We start from the raw sequence: 21665 nt of genomic DNA on the forward strand, positions 1-21665 counted from the left end.
TTTCAATCCAAAATACATGGATATATTTTAGCATGCAAATTCAAGTGTCAATACATTTGTTTTAAATTATCAACATTATTTATGCTCAAAATAATAGTTTAGTCTATGTATGTATGTATGTGTGAATACAATTTTTGGTATGCAATGTGGTGAAATCAGTTAGGTTGGCAAGGTTTAAAAAAGGCTTGGATAATTTCCATAAAGAAAAGTCCATAGGCCATTATTGAGATGGCTTCGGAATATCCATTGCTTATTCCTAGGATAAGCAGAATAAAATCTGTTTTACTACTTGGGATCTAGCTATGTACTTGAGACCTGGGTTGGCCACTGTTGGAAACAGGATACTGGGCTTGATGGACTTTCGGTCTGTCCCAGTATAGCAATTCTTATAATGTAGGTACCAGGTTCAAAACAGTGGCAGGAACCCCAAGCAGTAGTCTTGCAGTAATACAGCTATGGGTGAGGCTATCATATAAGGCAGTACTTCAAAATTACTGCTAGTGGTTGACAGCACAATTTTGAACCCTGGGCTGGCAGGGGCAGGAACAACTGGGAATCAATCCTGCCCTAGCTGTACTACACCTAAGGAATTTTGCAAAGTATGACACTTGTGTGTGTGTGTGTGTGTGTGGGAGGGGGGTAGCAAAAGGAAGAGGTCTTTCAGGCAAGAGAGTTTCATTGGCGGGTCTTGAGGAGGGGATGAGGGAGTTTTGATTGCAGGGTCTTTGTAGATTTGATTACAGAGGGGTTTCATCAGATATTAACTGATCTCAAGCAGCATTATTCATACTGCCATACAAGGTAGTCCCATGAAAATACCACCAAGGGTCACTGGCACCATTTTGAACCATGTACTGAAAGGGGCAAAAGTGATTGGGGTTTACTTCTGCCCCATTCAAACTAGACTCTGAGGACTTTGCAAGGTAAGCCTAGGGAGGGGGGAGGCAGGTTAGAAAAAAGAAGAGGATCTTCAGGATGGGAAGAAAATTAATCATGAGAGTCTTTGGGAGGGGGATCTTCTGAAGGGGGATATTATTTGGAGTGTCCTCAGGCGGGGGGGAGGGGGGATATTTGGAGATGGTCTTCTTGATTTGGTGGACATTGGTACTAAGCTTCTTTAAGTAGTGGCTGAGAGCATTGGGCTGCAGCTTTGTAGCCTGATGCTTCCGGCCATGAAAAATAATGCCAGCTTAACACCTGTTAAGAGGGAAATAATAAAAGTTATCACCGTAATTCACCTTAATATATATTCCTCTTAGTGTACATTAAATGGAATGAAACAAAAGACATGACAGCATGCCATTGCAGCATCCTGTCTGATATGAATTAGAATTGACTACCTCAGTTTCCTCAGCTGTCGAAATGTACAATACAAAAATTCAGTAAAGATTTTTCCCCTAGGTGCAGAACACGTTACATTTTTTTCCCAGAAAGGACAAAGTGCTGGTGCAGCAAAGCAAACAAAGACAACTTTAATTTAAGTTTAATTCATGTAGTAATAGAAAATAAAAAAAATTGCATTCCTACCTTTGTGACTTGTGAGATCCTGAGATCCTGAAGGCAATGGTGTGTACAGCATCTCAGAAGAGATAGCACCAGAGACACTGGATTCCTACAAGGTGTAAAGAATTGATATGAACATTACTACTGGCCTGATTCACCAAGGTTTTTTTTTTTCTCATTCTGTGGCTATGGGAAAAGACCTCAAAACTGGACCACCATGAAAAAGATCTTATCTTGCTGTCAGAATGACAATACGAAAACAAAAACGCTGTGGAGAAGATGATGTTCAAGATGCAGGCTTTATTAAAAGTACAGTCCAATAATCCACATGAGAAATGGCTAGGACACAAATCATTGGAGACTTTGGACCCAACACGGTCCGTGTTTCAACAAAACTGTCTTCCTCAGGGGTCTCTAAAGGTCCTGATACAAAGATTCGTGGATCAAAGGCTAAAAACGACTCTGGGTGAAACACTGCGTGGTTGAGAAATCCTCAAAAGTTTTGGGTCCAAAGTCTCCAATGATTTGGGTCCTAGGCATGTCTCATGTGGACTGTACTTTTAATAGCCTGCATCTTGAACATCATCTTCTCCACAGCGTTGTTGTTTTTCTTAGGTTTTCATTTCTGTGGAGTATCAAGGGTCATCCTCTTGTTTGCGCTAGAATGACAATACAGCAATAAAATGTGAGCAGCTATAAAATGATTAAAACCTGATAAAAATGAGTTTGTAGAAATGATATGGTTGGTTAGAAAGTGTTATGATTTAGATAAACATTTTCACTCTATTAATGTTGGGACACTACCCCTGTATACAGACTGCAGGCTGGTCGTATATGGCTTTGGCAAAAAAATGTGATAGCTCTAGGTAGATAAAACTGGAATAGCATTTCGTTCTGTATTATATGAGATTGTCATTTTTGGGCTCCTTTTACAAAGGCGTGGTAGTGGTTTAAAGCACATAATACTGTGCACTAAACCACCAGCCGCGCTAGCCGCTACCGCCTCCTCTTGAACATCAAAAACAAACTTGAAACTGATAGATTACAAATGTTTTAAGTAAATAAATAACTATTGGGTTTGTGTGTTTGTCTGCCTTACCATTTGTAGGCTACTTATATTTAATGATTTTTTATGGTCATGTTTAAGAAAATACAAAGTCACAATACATACAGTCCACCATTGCAAACACAGGTCCTCTATGGAAGATTTATGTCATGTTGATGATAAGACTTTGAGTTCACTGAACTTAAACCTGGACCTTGCTGAGGGTTTTTTTTTCCATCCATGTTTAATTTTAATATTATGGGTTCCTTTTACAAAAGCACGCTAGCGGAGTTAACGCGCGTGACTTTTTATCACGCGCTAACCCCCGCACTGGCCAAAAACTACCGCCTGCTTAAAAGGAGGCGGTAGCGGCTAGCACATCCGGCGGTTTAGCGTGTGCTATTATGCACATTAAACCGCTAGCGCGCCTTTTAAAAGGAGCCCTATGTTGCTAGCTATAATTATGTTTTGGTAATTATTTATTGCAACTTGAAAGTGGTGTGTATTATGACTATTATCACTTTTTACTTTGTGTGACAATTACCTTCTATTTGGCCATTTACTCTCAGATTCTACATATGTGCTCAAAACTGTGCACACAAATTTGGGCATGTGCCCAGTGTGCATGCACAGTTTGAATAATGATTTAATTAGTGTCAGTAATTGGGTGCTAACAATTATTGGTATTGATTGGCAACAATCTGCATTTGTGTACGCTTCGTGCTAAGTGCCATTATATAAAGATGCATGCGTAAATCTTTTAACGTGTAACTGAAAAGGAGGCATGGCCATGGGAGGGTCAGGGGTGTTCACTAAAGATGAGCATATTATTACAAATTTCAGAGGATCTGCGCCTACACCAGGCTTCAGTTGGCATAAATCCTCACACCTACAGTTGGCCGCAGATTTGGGCACCATACACTATTCTATAAATGGCGTCCAACTTAAGAGTGTTGTTTAAAGAACTGTGCACCACTCAGTGCTTGTCTTGGGGGGGGGGGTTGCCCAAATCTGGGAGCCATTTACAGAATCTGGACCTTAGAGGACACCATGTTTACGAAAGGGTATCTTCAATGTTTTTCTATCACTATGATGCAATAATGACTTGGCCTGATTTCATTGTGGAACTGTACTTTCTGGGCATGCTGTAGGCCAATATATAGGACAGTATGATTATCGCAGTAGTATAATACATTCCCTCTCTATAATATTACATGGTTGATTAACTGATACTGCCTATTCTGCTTATTAAAGAACTATTAGCAGTTTATTTGTATGATAAGGTGGGCAATTTTCCAAAGTCATTTACCTGGGTAAATATCTATTTACCTCAATAGAAGAGCTTCTTTGAAAATTGACTGCATGTGCCTAAAGTATATGTGCTATAGAATAACATACCTATTTTTCCATCAGTATATAGAAGCATTCTCAATTGTAGGGTTAGGTAGAGGAGGCAACAATATATATAGTTCTGCATTTTCAAAACTATACAAATTATTCAACATGGGGGAGAGAGATCTCTGTGAGTACTTTTCTTAGGACAATTTTCAAAGGAAAAATATGTCTGTTCTTTCCTTTGAGAATTGATGCAAAACTTAGGAACTAAGTGGATTTGAATTAATTCTGCCAAAGACAGTCACGGAATAATAGAATTGTTGTCCCTTGGGCAATTTATAATCTCCATCATTGCTATAAAACTAGATTGTACAGCAAAGCGGCACTTATCCAGATTATAATGCCTGAATATGCCTAATAAAGTCAAACAAAACAAAAGACACAGATAAAGGGGCATTTTTATAAAGGGGCATCTTTGTGGAGCCTAAGGAATGTAGGCGCCTACTTTGTTTTATAAAATACTAGCAGTATTGGGTACCGAGTGTTTACACCAGCCATAGAGTTGGTATAAGCACTCACGCTTAGATTCTAGGGCTATGCATTTAACTTACAGTTTTCTACAAGCTTAAGTGCAGGCCTTACTCACGCTCCACCCATACTGTCAATGCCCACCTGAAAGCTACCGGACAACAAATTTTTCCAATGGTTTTGCTTCCTTAAAACAAACTGGTGATTATGAGGGACCCCTTCAAAATAAAACAAATGTGATTTCCCACGACAGTGTCATGTAGGAATTTTGAGAAACACGATGGTATCTTTAATTAACTATAACATGGTTTAATGCTGATTTTCGTTTGTACTCAGTGTCCGGTGAATCTCGTTGCACTGTCCAAAAATAGTTAGCTAGCATTGACGTTGCCCTGATATCTTTTTTCCATAGTGGCAATGTCCTGGTGAAACCTTTCACCATGTTTGTTGTTGACTGCACTAAGATTTGCGGGGAAGAAGTCCAAGTGTGAATGTAGAAAGTAATAATAATAATTTTATTTTTTATATACCGCCATAGCCATGATAGTTCGAGGCGGTTTACAACAAGAGGCGTTGGACAAACAGCGAAGTAGTTACAATGCAAAGTCATTGAAGTAGTTATAATACAATGTCGAAGAAGTTACAATGCAAAGTCATCGAAAATAAGGTACAGATTGGGAGGAATGATACACTAGATTCATAGTTTACAATCGGTTAAACAAATTCGTTTTTATTGATTTTCTAAAATTGAGGTAAGATGAGGTAAGACATCGTCAGTGACATGGTGCACTTCATGGTTTTGTATGTTCTAAGACGTTTGTCAACAGTTGAATATAGTTTGGTGCTCTGTAACTGACAAGAAAATTATTGACGACATCCTTGAATGCCTTCCAGGCAATTTTCTCTGGCCCGACTAACAGATCTTCATATCTCTCATCATTGATGACATGTCTGATTTGTGGACCGACAAAAATGCTTTCCTTAATCGTGGTATCAGTTATTCTTGAAAACATCTGTCTTGGATAATGAAAATCTTTGCCTTCCTTGTTCATCACTTTTATGAATTTTTTTTTTATCAGTCCAAGTTTTATGTGAAGAAGAAGCAAAAATATCTTTGTTGGGTCAACAAGTGGTTCATGTACCACATTTTTCTGTCCTGGAACCAAATTCTTACAAACTGCTTTTATATAGCCTTTTCAGGCAACATCCATCTAACCCATGTACAAACATGCCCAGGCATGCCCAGACTGCTTCATTTCAATGGACGTTATGCAACCTGTCCTACATGTACGCCTGGACATGCCCACACTATATCCAACAAGGTATAACATGAGCAATAGGCCTATATCATAGTTAAAAGGGGATAGATTCCGTATAAACGTAAGGAAGTTCTTCACCCAGAGAGTGGTAGAAAACTGGAACGCTCTTCCGGAGGCTGTTATAGGGGAAAACACCCTCCAGGAATTCAAGATAAAGTTAGACAAGTTCCTGCTGAACTAGAATGTACGCAGGTAAGGCTAGACTCAGTTAGGGCACTGGTCTTTGACTTAAGGGCCGCCGTGCGAGCAGACTGTTGGGCATGATGGACCACTGGTCTGACCCAGCAGCGGCAATTCTTATGTTCTTAGACTGAAAGTCTAACAAGAAATTGTAAAAATGTACTTTTTTTGTTTAAATGGTACGTGATACGTAATTTTAAACATGTTTTTTGTGATTAGCAGCCAAAAATCTGTAAGATACACCTGAAAATGTTGAAGAAGCAAAAACTTTGTTGTCCAGTCCTATCAAAGATATGTATATATATACAGAATGCCCCATTTTGGCATTTACGTGATTTGTGTTATGTTTGTTTTTTGCTTGTGCTATTGAATTTGTTTATGCTTTGTAAGCTGCTTAGTTTTAAGCAGAGTAAAAGCTGATAGATAAGATAAATAAATAAAAATGTACAGTATGTATTTACTAGTATTCTGTGTACATATTTGATGCATATAGAATTACATTTATAGAATTTATACATTTATAGTACTTTAAATTCTAAGTTATTCCCTTCCTTTACAGAGCTGCGCTAGTGCTTTTAGTGCCAGCCACCGTAGTAACAGCTCCAACACTCATAAAATTAATTCCTATGAGCGTCTGAGCTGTTACCACTGTGGCCGATGCTTAAAGCGCTATCGCAGCTTTGTAAAGGAGGGGGTACGTGATTTGTATAAGCACTGAGAACACAAAAAACAATATTAGTTGTTATGACTTTTAACCATATCTAGCCAAGATATAGTGAAATTTGCAAAAAAAAAAAAAAAGGATTCAAATGCATCTTTACAAACAACTCTGAAAATTTATTCCTAACACTCCCTTAAAGCCATATTTTCAACAAGGCGTGCCTCAGGCACTATTTAAATCCTGATCCATACACAATCTATTTATGTGAAGCAGAATTTTTTTACTGAACATATTCAAGTTTCAAGTTTATTCATAGCTTGATATACCGGCCATCACAGGTATCTGGTTGGTTTACAATAATAGGAATAATTAAAAAAAAAAATATTTAAAATTACTTAAAAAGAATAAAAATTAAAATAAGAGTAGGGGGAATGTGGCCAAGACAAGGACATAATTTGGACGGGTGGGAGAACTAGAGGAGAGAGAGGGAAGGGAGGATTAAGAACAACACATCACTTTATAAACAATAAGATAAGTGTCATAGAACCATTGTTTACAACCATGAAAAAACTGTCTTTCTGAAATATTTAAAAACCTGTTTCAAATGTATTGTGCAAAGTTATGAATGATTGAATGAAATGTTAAAAGTAAAGGAAGTGTCCATATTCTGTCATAAAGATGCCTCAATGCTCTCTGCAGCAGTGGTGATTATTGTCATGTCCAGAAAAATAAACCCAAAGAGGTGTCAAGTCAAACTCTTAAAATTACAGAAACAATAAAACAGAAGTACACACCATGGACAAGCAGAGGGTATAGATCACCTGAGGATACGTCATATCATTGTTCATGTTGATTTGCTTAGATACTTTGAGCCAATTTGTATGCAGTACTTAATTTTTTGAAAAACCGAAGAATGACTTAACATTCATAATTGTATTTCAATGCAGATTTGCATATTAATAGCTAATCTGTCATAGTCAAACAATAATACAATCATCATTAGCCTCAATATATAGGTATTTAACCTCACTGGTAATCATTTGACAATGATTCAATTTCTATTTACATGTGCCATCCTATAACCAAGCTAGATGAGAAAACAGACATTCTATTCTTTACAATAACAGAGAATGTGGGCTAACTGTATGAAAAGGTTTACCACACGTTTCTGCATATTTATTCATTCCACTTGGCGACAATAGTACTTCCCATTATAATTCAATAACTCTCCATCCACTTCAATTTCAGGTGCAATTATAAGTCTATCTCTACAACTATTTTCAATAATTTTAATGATCTTTCTTCCACCCTTATCTTGTGCTTCAAATGATGAAATCACTTCTGATATCCCTGATGTCTAATTTAAAGAGCGCTAGGTTAAATATCCCATTCACTTGATCCTCTAACCGATTTGCAGTAACAGAGTAAATAAATTGAGACAATTAATCAGGTCAATATAAATCTAACTCATGTCAGGCTAGTTGAAGAACATTTTACATGGATATTAAAGACAATTCAACTTATTCAACTCAGATTCGTATCATAGAAATCTTTATTTTTCTGCACATGCAACTTTATTAAGCTTTATCTAGAAACACATATTCTACTGTTAGTGAAGAGGCATTTTACCACTTATTGAAACTATTTGCTAAGCTGTGGTAAGGTTTTGCAGTTACCATGCCAAAATGTATACGTGCATGCTTGAGTATGCTCGAATGCCTTCCTGCCCAATGCCGGCTCACGAGTTCGTCAGTTCTATGCCCAAGTGAAGAAGCCAATCAGGGGAGGTGGGTGGGATGTGAGAATATCTGCCTACTGCCCCGGATAACACCTGCTATGGTAAGCAACTGTGCTTTATCCCAGGACAAGTAGGCAACATATTCTCACATGTGGGAATGCCTATCTTATGAAATGGGATGGTGGAAGTGTTGCCCTCTAAAGAAAATGCCAATAGGAAGGTCGCAGCTCAAAGAGCATATACTGTACATTGTCCTATTCGAGCAGGCGGAGCAAGGGAAGAAAGTAAAGAGTAATAATTGTATAACCCGTCCTCCAAAAGAGGAAAGGGTAAAAAGGTAAGAATAGCAACTTGTATGGAGGCACTAAAAAAGGAGACAATCTCATAATGGCAGGCAAGTCTGAGTATAGGCAAGGAATATGCTAGAACGACTCAAGGAGAAAAGTAGAAAGGAAAATACAAAAAATGGCACATATAGAAGTGCCAAATGAGAAAATCCCAGAAAGCCATTTGCTTTCTCTTGAGAAGCCAGGAAATGAAAGGATGGTTCCTGTTGAATAGATTAATGTTGGAGGATGAAACCAGGAACAAAGGCATAGGAAGGAGAGAAATTCTGTACTATGGGCAGTAGCGTACCAAGAGTGGGGCAGGGGGTGCGGACTGCCCCGGGTGCCAGTCCCAGGGGGGTGCACAGCCGGCCGGGTCCAGAAACTCCCGTGCTGTCCAAAACGGCACCTCTGCGGCTGCAGTACTTACTCTGGAGCAGAGTCGGCAGCCATGCTGAAGTGCAGGAAGGTCCCATGATGCCTGCTTCTACCGCCTCTGCTCCGGAAGAGGTAAGTGACATCAGAGGGGGGTGGACCGGCAGCCGCAGTCATCGTAGGTCCTTGCCACAACTCCCTGCGTTTGCCGGCCCACCCCCTCCGACGTCACTTACCTCTTCCAGAGCAGAGGCGGCAGAAGCAGTCATCGCGGGTCCTTGCTGATTTGGATGAAGAGAGAAAGGAGCATTGCAGGGTGGTGGAAGGAGAAAAAGGGGGTCAGGGTGGTATGGAAGGGTGGTAAAGGGAGAGAAAGAGGGCCAGGGTGGTGGAGGGAGAGAAAGGGCATCAAGGTGGAAGGGTGGTGAAGGATGAGAAAGGAGGTCAGGGTGGTATGGAAGGGTGGTGGAAGGTGAGAAAGGGGGGTCAGGGTGGTATGGAAGGGTGGTGGAGGGAGAGGAAGGGGCAGATGCTGATGGAATTGGTGTGCAGGGAAAGGGGAGACAGACATAAGGGGGAAGGATACTGCATGGAATTGGGTTGGAGGGAAAGAAAGGGGGCAGATGCTGATGGAAGTAGGGTGAAGGGAGAGGAGAGAATGAAATGCCAAACTATGGAGGTGTGGGAGAGGGAAAAAGAGGAGAGGAGAGATATGCAGACCATTGGAGGAAGGAAGGGAAGAAGATTCCCAGACCAATGGGAATGAAGGGAGAGATGGGAGGGGGAGGCATAAAGTTTCAGGAAGGGGAATAGAAGGAGAGAAGATGCCATATAGTAGGGGCAGAGCAAGGGTTGACAGTGGATGAAAGGAAGTGAGTGACAAGAAGATGAGGAAAGCAGAAACCAAAGATTGTGTCTAAATTCAAGAAAGCATGGGGCAGGTAGGTTGGGTCTCTTTGGGAGAGGAGGAGCTAGTGAATGCTGTAGATAGGCAGACTGGATGGGCCATTTGGTCTTTATCTGCCATCATGTTTCTATGTTTCTAAATGTTAAATTAAAGGAGAGGAATCCAAAATCCCATATATAAGGAATTTGATTTCCTACTACTATGACTTATCATTTCTATAGCGCTGCTATAGATTAAACATGGAAGAGACAGTTCCTGCTCGACAGAGCTTACAATCTAATTGAAACACAAACAGGACAAATGAGGGATGGGGAATTGCTTACAGTATGAATGATTAAAACAGACATGGGTTCTTTACAAGCACTGGTGTATGGAGGGTGGGAGGTATTCGGGCAGTGGCACCCCCCCTCACCCTCTTCTCTGGCCCCTGCCACAAGCATGCCCCCTGCCCCTTCCCTTCCCCATACCTCTTTAGTTTCCCCAGTTCAAGCAGCATCTGCAACTTGCTGCCAGTACCGGTATAAGCTTTCTCTCTGACATTACTTCCTAGTCACGGGACCCAAAAGTAACGTCAGAAGGGAGTGCCAAGGTCAGCACGGGCAACAGTGAAGAGCTAGAGGTACGGTGGGGGGGAGGGGAGTAAAGGTGCACGCACAGCGGGGGAGCAGGGGGCTGGAGAGGAAGAGAGATGCCAGAACCCCCACCAAGACGGTATCTTAGGGTGGTCCGACCCCCTCTCCTTCACTACACCACTGTTTACAAGTGAGTAGGAGTTAGGAGTTAAATGCAGAGTCTATAAATGGCCTTCAAACTGGTCATGATTTATTTTATTTACCAATGCAATAATAGAAGAAAGTGTTCAAAGTCCCTAATCTGGGAAAATTGAACCATGAATGTATAATTTATCTAAAGTATACTTTGAAAGATTCTGAACACTCTGTACAAGAATGTCATTACAGCCATCATAAATGCAGAAGTCAGAGTTATTGGTCTGTAGTAGAAATAGCAGACACAGTTGTTACACAAGCAAAGAGAACAGACAACAATATTAATATTGGATCTGAGAGCTCTTTGGTAGAATCACACTAGTCATTGTGATGACTGGTGTGATGCCAGTTTTATGAGGGGATGCAAGGTTAACTCATAACTTTTCCAGCTCATCAACCTACATATTCTACAGACTATTAATGATTTCATTTTCTTTTATGTGCAAACATACTGTATTACTGTATACTGAACGGTGGATATTAAGTTTGAAGCAACCTGGAATCTGGAATTTACTTTAAAAGAAAAATAACACCCCTTGCTTACGGTAAATGCCAGTTTGTTCTTTTTTTTTTTTCCCCCCAAACAACACAACATGATTATTTTATAGCCATAACTAGATATAAAATGTAAATGAGCATTAGTGCAACCTCATTCATTAAGACTTGATTTAAACTAATTGCTATTTTGGGCACCTTGCCAGCTCCAACTTTAGTGAATAGTGACTAATGCACAGCCATTATTATCTGGATGACTGAATGCAGAAATAATGAGCTGGCATTCAGACTGGTAAATCAGACCCTACATTTCAATCGAGAAACCGTTTTGAATTATTGCTGTAGATAAGGTGTAAATGTATGAGCGAACTTTATCCATGTTTCACCCATGAATCATCAGTGGGGAAAAAAATGTACAGTCTAAATTGCACTTAAAAGGAATAAAGTCATTTTATGTCATGCATGATTTATCAAAATGATCTCATTTTTAAAGATAGTGCGGTGTATCTTGATTAATAACATTAGTGAGGATAAAACATGGCTCCTTTAATGGTAACACAGAACGTGCTGGCAAAACGTCCGTTTCTTCCACAAGAGTAAGAAGCAAAATGCACCCTGGAATATAATGAAAAAAACTGAACAACTCTAAGAAACACCCTGCAAAGCAGTAGTTTAACTTTTTTTGGGGGGGTTAATCTTTATTTATTTTTAAAACTCACAATAAGTGTAACATATAATACAATCATTTATACTTTTAGCATCACTTAATATATCATCAAATTCTAACTCGAATCAAATATCCCCCTCCCTTATACCCAATAATTATTCATAAGCAAAAAAAATCATCAAATATTCCCACCCCACCCTGGACGTACATGAACAAAAGGGAAAAAAATAATATTTATTCTATGCAGTAATTTCAATCTTTACAGTATCTTGTTAATGGCTCCCAAATAACCTGAAATTTCTTAAAATTTCCCTGCTGCATGGCAGTAGTTTAACTTTTAACCGAAATGAATTTTTTTTTATCCAGCAAAGTCTTGTGTTCATGCATCTTAATATCCATGGGGCAGCACAGAAGCTGCGTTATATTTATCTGCTTACAGATTCACTTCTTAAATATTTTGGCAATGTGTACCCTAACTACCATTTCTGCATTTAAATAATGGTGTTAACTAATGTCTTAATCGTGAAATATACAGAATACTTACACAATAAGTGGCAGCAAAACAACCAAGTGTTATTAAGGACATATGTAAATGCAAGGGAGTGTTTTCATGAGCAAATCACATGAGGGGCATAGGCAGTGCTGTCAATTACATTTATAGTTGCTGTTATATGTGTCCGTAGCACATTTATGCAACCATAGTTAAGCAAAGTCTATAGCTGGTGTGCTGTGGGCAAACAAATGTAAGGCACACCAAAGATGGGTTACACTAGTATTCTATAACAGAATCCCAGTGCCCAGATGCAGCTAAGGATAGGCTCTCAGGCCCAGATTCTGCAAAGTGTGTCCCGATTGTAGGCAGCTGTAGGCGTCCTACAGCTGTCTAATCAGCCAATCGGGAAGCACATTTAAAAAAAAATGTTCCCCAGGCAGGCCGCCTATATTGAAGGTGCCTCTGGGAGCCTAGGGAGGCCTGCAAGCCCACCTAAGCTCACCTAAGGCTAGGCGGTAGCCTTAAGCGAACCTAGGCAGCCCTATGCATCTCCCTAGGCCAGTAAGAGACGCGTACAATGTAGGCCAGCAAAATGCTGGCCTACATTGTAAGTAGACGCGGCCGCTATATTTATCATGGTAAGGGATCTCCCTGCCATGATACGTATAGCGGCCATGACTGCGGCTGCCAGCCCCCCATGAACAATCGAGGCATGAGGGAGCCCAACCCCTCCTGCCTGAAGACCCCCCACGTATGACAGACCACTACCCCCTACTCAACCCCCCCACTAACCTTGAAAAGTTGGCTGGCTGGACAGGTCTTCCTGCCATCCGGTCGTCAGGTCCGCTTCCGTCAAAATGAGGTGGGCTCACCCCTTTCCGCCCATCCCACAGGAGGCTAAGGCCTGATTGTCCCAGGCACCTACGGCCCCTCCTATGGGCAGGGCCTTAGGCACCTGGGTCAATCAGGCCTTAACCTCCTGTGGGATGGGCGGAAAGGGGTGGGCCCACTTTTTTTTTATGGAGGCGGGCCTGCTGATCGGACGGTAGGAAGACCTGTCCTGCCGGCCAACTTTTCAAGTTAGTGTGGTGGGGGGCTAGCAGGGGGTGGTGGTCTGCCGCACGGGGGTCTTCGAGCAGGAGGGGTTAGGCTCCCTCCTGCCTCGATTGTATGGGGGGGGCCAACGCCCACAGTCATGGCCGCTATATGTATCGCAGCAGGGAGATTCCTAGCCGCGATAAATATAGCGGCCGCATCTACTTACAATGTAGGCCAGCATTTTGCTTCCTCCTGCCTCGATCTTCATGGGGAGGGGGGGTCTTGGGTCTTCGGGCAGGAGGGGTTGGGCTCCCTCCTGCCACGATCTTCATCGGGGGGGGTCTTCGAGCAGGATGGGTTAGGCTACCTCCTGCTCAATCATTTGGGTGGGGGGAGGGGCTGGTGGCTGCTATACTTATCGTGGCAGGGAGATCCTTTGGCCAAGTCTACAGTAACCTGGTTCTGTAACCAGGATCTGTAACATGGACGTCAAGTTACAGAATCAGGTTTATTTTGGGCAGGCATAGGCCAGATTCTGTATAGGACGCCTATACAGAATCTGGGTCTCACTGTGTAGCACTGGGGTGCTTAAAAGGTGACTACAGAATTGCCCCAATAGGGAACAAGTACGAGAGGCCTAGATTTAATACTGCACTGGTTGTAAGTAGGACAAACAGTTCACAAAACAAGGAGATCTAGAACAGCTAAGAAGTTTGGTTGCAACGCTGAAGTCAATTGACTAACAATTCCTTGGATTATATGTATATGTATATGAATGTAATTTACTTATAAAAAAAAAGTATAGTATAATGCAGTCTTTAAAACTGTGGAAAGAGGAGGTTATATTAGCTATCAAAGCTATCAGACTCTTTCCACTCATGGCTTATTTTCAATATCCTCTTCACATTTGGTTTTAATATCCTAAATGCTTTTTTTGTGAAGCCTGCTCCAGTCTGCCCTGACTAATTTCCTTTTGGGCTGTCAGATCAGAGACCTTCCTATCATTATTCCTTTTAGGTTTCTGAAGCCCTTCTCGTAATCCTACTGCATGCCCACAATTAATCTTTCCAGTTGCCACATTATTAAGACTACCACCCACAGACAGGGGATGCTGGAGTCTGCCTAGACATCAGCACCCTGCAAGAGAATCAAAATTGTCAGTCATGGGTTAGTCAGTAGGATGCCTGCTGTCAACCTCAGAGGTTTTCATCCTCTCCTGCCCACTGATCAAACATTTTGCTTCAGGAGATTAATTCAAACTCCCCACCCGTTTCTTCCCATATCCTTTATCTCTTTTAGATTTACTCATGGGTCCATCCTCTTTGTAAAGAAGGAAGCAGTGGATAAAAAAAAAAAAGCTCCTCAAGAACTAAAGCCGTGAAACAGCAATTTTAAATCACAGTTGCTTTTAATCACCGCCTCCCCCCTCCTCGTTTGAACACCTTACAACAGCCTGGATTAGTCCACCCCTGAAACACTTTTCCTAATCAGATGCCCCAAGACTACACAAGCACAAAAAACTGGAGTGGCTTTTTCTAAAAGGTTTGAATTGCTTTATATTACTGTAAATTAGCATATATGAATGCCAAAGCATTTTTTCTTTGCTTTATGTACTTATGAAAAAAATTGTTAACATGGTATTTTTCTTTTTTAAAGTTGAATGCCAAGAGTAAGAAAGAGGAGAAGAGTGAAGGAAAAACTCTCATGTTGTTTATTTTCTATGGACATTATTTTTTTTTATGAAACATCCCTTTAACACTGTCTAGACTTCTTTTTAGTTCTCAGTGTTGTTAAGATTTACAGAAAAAAAAACGAACATTTTATGAACATACAATGACAATTTCATTCTTCTCCAGGAAGCAAATTGAGAGATCTGACATTGTTTTAGGACTTAGGGCTGCTTTTACTAAGGTGCGCTAGAATTTTTAGCGCATGCACAAGATTAGCGCACGCTAGCTGAAAAATTACCGCCCGCTATTCCATGCGTTAAGGCCCTAACGCACCTTTGTAAAAGAAGCCTTTAGTTCACTAAAATTTCTTTTTTTTCCCTTTTCTGTACCTATGGGAAAATAACTTGAACCAGACACTTTGACCTCCTTTTACGAAACTGCGATAGCAATTTCTAGCGCAGGGAGCCGTGCTGACTGGCCCACGCTGTTTCTGATGCTCACTGAGTTCCTATGAGCGTTGGAAGCAGCACGGGCCATTCAGCTCAGTTCCCCGCGCTAGAAACTGCTATCACAATTTAATAAAAGAGGGGGTTAGTTAGAAACAGAATACATATAAGACTAAAAAGAGCTTTTTTTTTTATAAATCTTTATTGATTTTAAAACTTCAATAATGTAATACAATTGATACATCAGGAAAACTGCACAAAAACACATTATTCACTATATAATTATTACATTAACAATCATTTCCCCCTCCCCCACCCCAATCTTTCATTTGTACAACTCGGGGAAAATAATATATATTCATTACAATTCATTATAATAATTTGTTAATGGCCCCCACACATCTTGAAATTTATTAAAATTCCCTTTCTGAATAGCTAACGCTCTTTCCATTTTGTATATATATATAACACACTGAATTTCACCAAAAACTGTAGTTTAATCTTTTCCAATTTTTCAAATTACATGTTATTTGTTGTATGGCGACCCCTGTTAAAATAAGTAAGAGTTTATTATTTTTGGAAGAGATTTGGCTCTTCACTCTCATAGACATGCCATATAATACGGTATCATATGATAATGCCACATGATTTTCTAATACATTATTAATTTGGCCCCAAATTGATTTCCAAAAATCCATAATAAATGGACAAAGATTTGTCAGCCCATTCACAGTGTTCTCTGTGAAATCTGTTAGCCCATGGTGTAGCTCCATGGTTAAATATAGTAATGAACTGGACAATTTAAATTAGATAATAATAATAATTTATTTATAGACCACTACAACCAATAAGTTCATAGTGGTTTACAATAAAATCAAACCAATACAATAGGAAAAATATATTCACAACAAATAGCTAGAATGATAAAATAATTTTAACAACCATTATGTAAACCATTTTTTAAACAAATATGTTTTTAACTGATGCCGGAAAGCTAAGAAAGAATCAGCATGGGGACAGTAATCCAATATTTCCCTCCAAAGTCACACAACTTGAAATACAGAATGTGATGTGAAGCTACTCAGAATTAAAGGGTTGACTTGTACTAAATCAGTGACAGAGACTACCAGATTGATCTGTTTTACAGGATACTTCCCATGAGTAAGCCTGAGATATACAGGTACTCGTCGACTTACGACCATAATTGGTTCCGACTGACAGGTCATAAGTTGATCGGGATGTAAGTCGGCCTATGTTAGACTAAGGTAAGAATACTGTATTAGACTGGGTAATGATATTGTAATCATCTTAAAGTAATATTTTATCAACATTTTCTTACTTTCTAAGTCAAGCACAGCACAATCCCTTTGTGGTGAACATTTGTTGTGGCGCCTTCTCCTCTTTATTTTATTACGGCTGCATAGCGAGACTTGGGAATGTGGGAGACTGGGGCTGCTAACAGCCGGCGGGAGAAACTAGTAAACGCGTCATAAAGTCGAACAGTCGTAGCTTGAATAGGTCGTAAATCGACGAGTACCTGTATTTCCATGCACTAATCTTCAACATCAGGATGAAAAAAAAACCCCAAACCAATTTTAAATAACAACTGAATAACCGCTGTGAAATCTGGCCCAATTGTGTTTTATGTAAATCCAACCTTTGCATGATCTAGCTAGCATATTAGATTCAGTTCAGTTCATCTCAATATGTGTATTTATGATCTGGACACTTGCCTGCCATTCTGAACACTGAGGTCCGGATTCTGTATAGCAGACTTGGTCTCAGAGCACACGGGTGTCCTATACAAAATTGCGCCTAAGCCCCAAAAAGAATCCATTTCTCTAACCGAAGTCCATGTTACTGATGACGGCTAGAGAATTGGGTTGCTGCTGAGCTTATCACAGCAAGATATCTCCCTGCCATGATAAGTTTAGCGGCCACGACTGCGGCCGCCCATCCCCCCAAATGATTGCAGCAGGAGGGATGCCCAGTCTCTCCTGCCCAGCACCTCCCCCCAAATGATTGTGACGAATCCTGCCCATGCAAAACAGGAAGTTTCATCAGAGGATGCAGGACACCTCACAGGGAAGACTGAGGCCCTGGCACAGCTCCTTTCAGTCTCTGTGGTGTCTCTTCCAATACCAATTGAGGCAGGTGAACAAGCACTATCAAACTAGGGGGATTGGGACAGAGAGAGAGAGAGAGAGAAGAAAGCTGCAGGCATCTATGTTGGACTGTGCTGGGGAAAAGGTGCCAGTCCACGGGGCGCCCTGGAACTGTGGGGCCCAGGGCAGTTGCCCTGTGTGCTCCCTAATGCTGACCCTGGGCCTGGGGGCACCTATCTTGACTTCAGGGGGATAGTAGAAGATGGGGTGATGTTCAGGGAAGGTTAAAAATAGTAGCAAGCAGGACTTATGGGAGGGAAAGAGGTAGTCTGCTTCAGGGGGTTCCGGGGCTTGAGGGGATAATTTTTTTTTTTTTAATGGTTATGTAGGTCCCCAATTGAACATCAACTAGGACTCACTTAAGCACTGGCAGTCAACGCAGCACCCTTTATCCCCAGTTATTCAATTTCAGGCCCACACATGGCCCGGCACTGAATATCCTGGCTAATTTAGACAACCATGGCCAGGATTCTAAAAAAAAGCTGAGCTGCCAGGTGAATAACTTGCTTTTTTTTTTTTTGTTTGTTTATTATAGGGCAGTTTTTCACTTCAGAGTTTTAAGCAGAATTCCTCCCTTGAGCTACTCTTCAAAGCTAGGTCCACATGAGAATTTAGGTGAGAGTTGTGCATAACGTGAAGTAAATGTAAATGCTGACATGGAAAATTTCCCAGATATACACATAATGACATTCTATAATATGAAATGCATGTTTACTTTCAAGGCCATCCAAACAATATCCCTAACATTTTCCTTTAATTCTGGGTACGCTTTCAGCATCCACTGCTTTTACACCTAAGCAGCAACGGGACCAACCACAACCACCGAGAGCACACAGACCCAATCCTACCAAGAGTGTGAACTCTTCCCCCCATGCAATCCGCTAAGAAGATCGACTGTCGGCTCCGGGCGGCTTTCCCGCAGAGGAGAGAATCCTGCATTCACCGTGGGCCTCATCTGGGGCAGCCTCCTTGGAGCGGCTGGGGCACGGGCAGTGTGTCTGGGAGGAAATGCATGGATGGGAGAACATCGCAGGGGAGGAGACATAGGCATCCTGGGACTGTCTGCCAAGTCTCTTCCCTGAAGAAGCCCTTTCTGGAAACGTCAATCGCTCCTCCTAAACTTACTTGCTCCACTTCATCACTGACGCTGAAACCGTGGATTGAAGACAAAGTTTTATTTTATTTTTCTTTCCAGCTTATGATTTATCTTTAATCTTATCTATTGTTTTACCTTTTGTCTTTGTTTTGTTCTATTTCTATCATTTAAATTTCTCCAGAATTCTACTGTTCAACGGCTCCCCCTTCTGCTTCTATTCCTTTCTCTCCTCTCTTCTACCTTCCAAAGTATTTAGATCAATGCTGTCTTGTTAAAATGTTTATTTTATTTTTATTTTTCCTCTAACTCTACTTTTCACTTCTCTATTACCCTCCAGGTACTTTAGTTAGATTGTGAGCCTTCGGGACAATAAGGGAATTTTTCAAGTACCTTTCTTATTTCTAATCTTAATGTATATTTTCTGTAAACCGCTTAGAACCTAACAGATGTAGCGGTATATAAGAAATAAATTACATTACATTACATTACGTATAAGGGACACTTTTATACAATCCTTAGTAAGAAGTGTCTGCCAATTTACAGTAGATATGGAATCTTGCTTTTAACACATCAATGGCTAAAATCATCTCCAAAGTTAAAATTCCTCTTTATAGAACTCATTCTGCAACACGAACATTACCCATATGATCTGACAGAAACGTTATGACAGACAAACCTCCTATATACCAGTTCAAATATAAAAATTAGATCTTTGAATTTCTGCCTCAGTTTTACTTGGATAATCAGAGCTAGATATACTCCCACCTAAATTTGACTAATTCCTTTATTATCCCCCAAACATTATAAATTTACTTTGATTGGTTTATTGAACTTGTATCTTATAGAAATAATTATTGCTTTACCTGCTCTATCCAATCTACATAATGTGATGTTATTTCTTTTACACTTTATAACATTTTATTCAAATGTTGGCACTAAGAGGAGTAAAATAAGAAGAGTAAAACAAGAAAAGTAAATAGAGGAGTCACAGAGGTCAACACACAAGAATTATGACAGAATCATTATTCACAGATGGAGACCTAGCAATTTACGGTGACAGCGGGTTAGCTGGTTCTCAATATCTCATGCCCTGCTTTTCTGGTTTCTTGAATAAAAGATGCTTTTCCTCTAACACATAAGTAACAGAAGGTTAATCTATGTTAAGATACAGCCTTGACCCCAAAAACCGAAGGCTAGCATTGGTTTATTAGCCATTATTAAGTTACGTGACTCTCTCTCTCTCTGCTTTTAACATGAGAACGATTGTAATGAAAGGTTAGCAAGTGCTTTCAAGTACTCTCCATGCTGTCATGTGGAAATCAAAGGAAGTTGTGGCTGTACTTCTTGTCACAGAGCTTATTAAGCAGAAGGGGGTGCTGTAGTGTAATCTATTTAAGATGCAAATACAGTGGTTTAACTGCAGATTAAAGCTAGCATTCAGGTTCGCATCCAAGTGTGCTGAATGTTGGAATCAGGCTTGTCACTGCACACTGCTGGTTATTAACAAGTGCTCAGAATGATGTCGTTAAGAATACCAGCTAAAAAGGGCAAACAAACAAGGTCCGATTTTCTTCTTCTCCATGAGAAGTAAACTCAGCAGCAGTGTTGCTCAGTGGGTCTCTAGACTGTGAATGTTGTTTTAATGAAATAAGATGTTTAGGGTATACACTCATGCCATTGTAGTACTGCCATTTGGCAGTCACACTGTTTCCACAGTGCTTAATAATTAGGCTCCTTTTTATGTGCTGCTGTGCAAATATTTTTTTAATAATTTAATCAACAACCAAATCTAATGATAATGGTGAGGCCATGTGGCTGTGTCCTTGTTGATGAGCAGAAGCCCCCCCCCCCCTTGTTTCATTCTCTTGGTTTTTCCCTTATCTGAGGAAACGATGAGGGAAGAACTATGGGTCAGTTATGGGTAGATTTAGTTTTGAAATGTTGACTTTCACCGAATGAGGGGCTGATTAGGTAGGTGTTCTACAGAATCATGGAAGAGGGAGGATGGCATGAGAACTGGAGAAAGGATAAAATTTGAGCCAATGGTCTCTTTGCCTCCTTTGCTCCTACAATCCACACAATACCCTGCAGTTGTATTTTGTCCAGCACATAGAACGGTCTTGTACTTGTAGCACAGTTAATAAACACTGTTTATTATTAAAACACTAAAAGTTAGGCGCTGTTTATAGAATAGTACTTAGCACCGGGATTCATGCATAACTTTAGGCAGGAGGATTTACACCAACTAAACCCTGGTGTAAATCCTTGTGCCTAAATTGGGTGTGTATCCCCTTTATTCTATAACAGTATGCATCAACTACAGGAATGACCCTGGTCCGCCCATGACCTTCCCACGGCTCTGCCCTCTTTTTGGAGCCATCAAAAAATTTATACATGGATAATTGTGTGTAAATGTTAGTTGATGCCAATCAGCACCAATAATTGATTATTAGCAGTAAACTCTTGGAAAGAAATACCAGTTCATATTACATCTTTGGTTTTATTTTAAAATTTTATATTCCGCATATCCTGCAATTCTATCCGGAGTACAGTAAAACATCCAAATTCATACAACACATATTTCAATAAAACAATAAAACAACATAATACAATGAACATATAACAATACAACCAACAATGAACAAACACCGACAAAACATCGCTTTATAAATGTTTTAGATGGACATTGAAGCTGTAGCTTTTTAGTAAATATGTGTTAAAAAACTAATTAAAGGTTTTAGAAATTTTAATGTTGATTTAATCTGTTATTCTGGATGATGTCTCCATTTGGTAAACCCCAATGAACTTTGCAAAGGTATTTGCGGTATATAAACAATAATTATAATTGTAATTATCAGTGCTAATTGGCTTGTTATTCAATTAAATTGTGCACACATCCAAATTTGCATGT

The 21665-nt window shown here is 40.1% G+C and overlaps 1 protein-coding gene across 9 annotated transcripts in view; it reads right to left on the reverse strand.

Annotated features, from left to right (window-relative positions):
- LRMDA (leucine rich melanocyte differentiation associated) overlaps window positions 1-21665 on the reverse strand; it is a 1649176-nt gene that overhangs the window by 221614 nt on the left and 1405897 nt on the right. For 8 of the 9 annotated variants that reach the window (XM_033942049.1, XM_033942047.1, XM_033942055.1 and 5 more), the window contains one exon: window positions 1528-1612. The exons of the other annotated variant lie outside the window; for it this stretch is intronic. In XM_033942049.1, coding sequence (XP_033797940.1) covers window positions 1528-1612 — 85 coding nt within the window. The remainder of the gene's footprint in view (window positions 1-1527; window positions 1613-21665) is intronic. 9 annotated transcript variants of the gene reach the window in all.

The sequence above is a fragment of the Geotrypetes seraphini genome, chromosome 4 (assembly GCF_902459505.1).
Source record: "Geotrypetes seraphini chromosome 4, aGeoSer1.1, whole genome shotgun sequence".
Taxonomy (NCBI): Eukaryota; Metazoa; Chordata; class Amphibia; order Gymnophiona; family Dermophiidae; genus Geotrypetes; species Geotrypetes seraphini.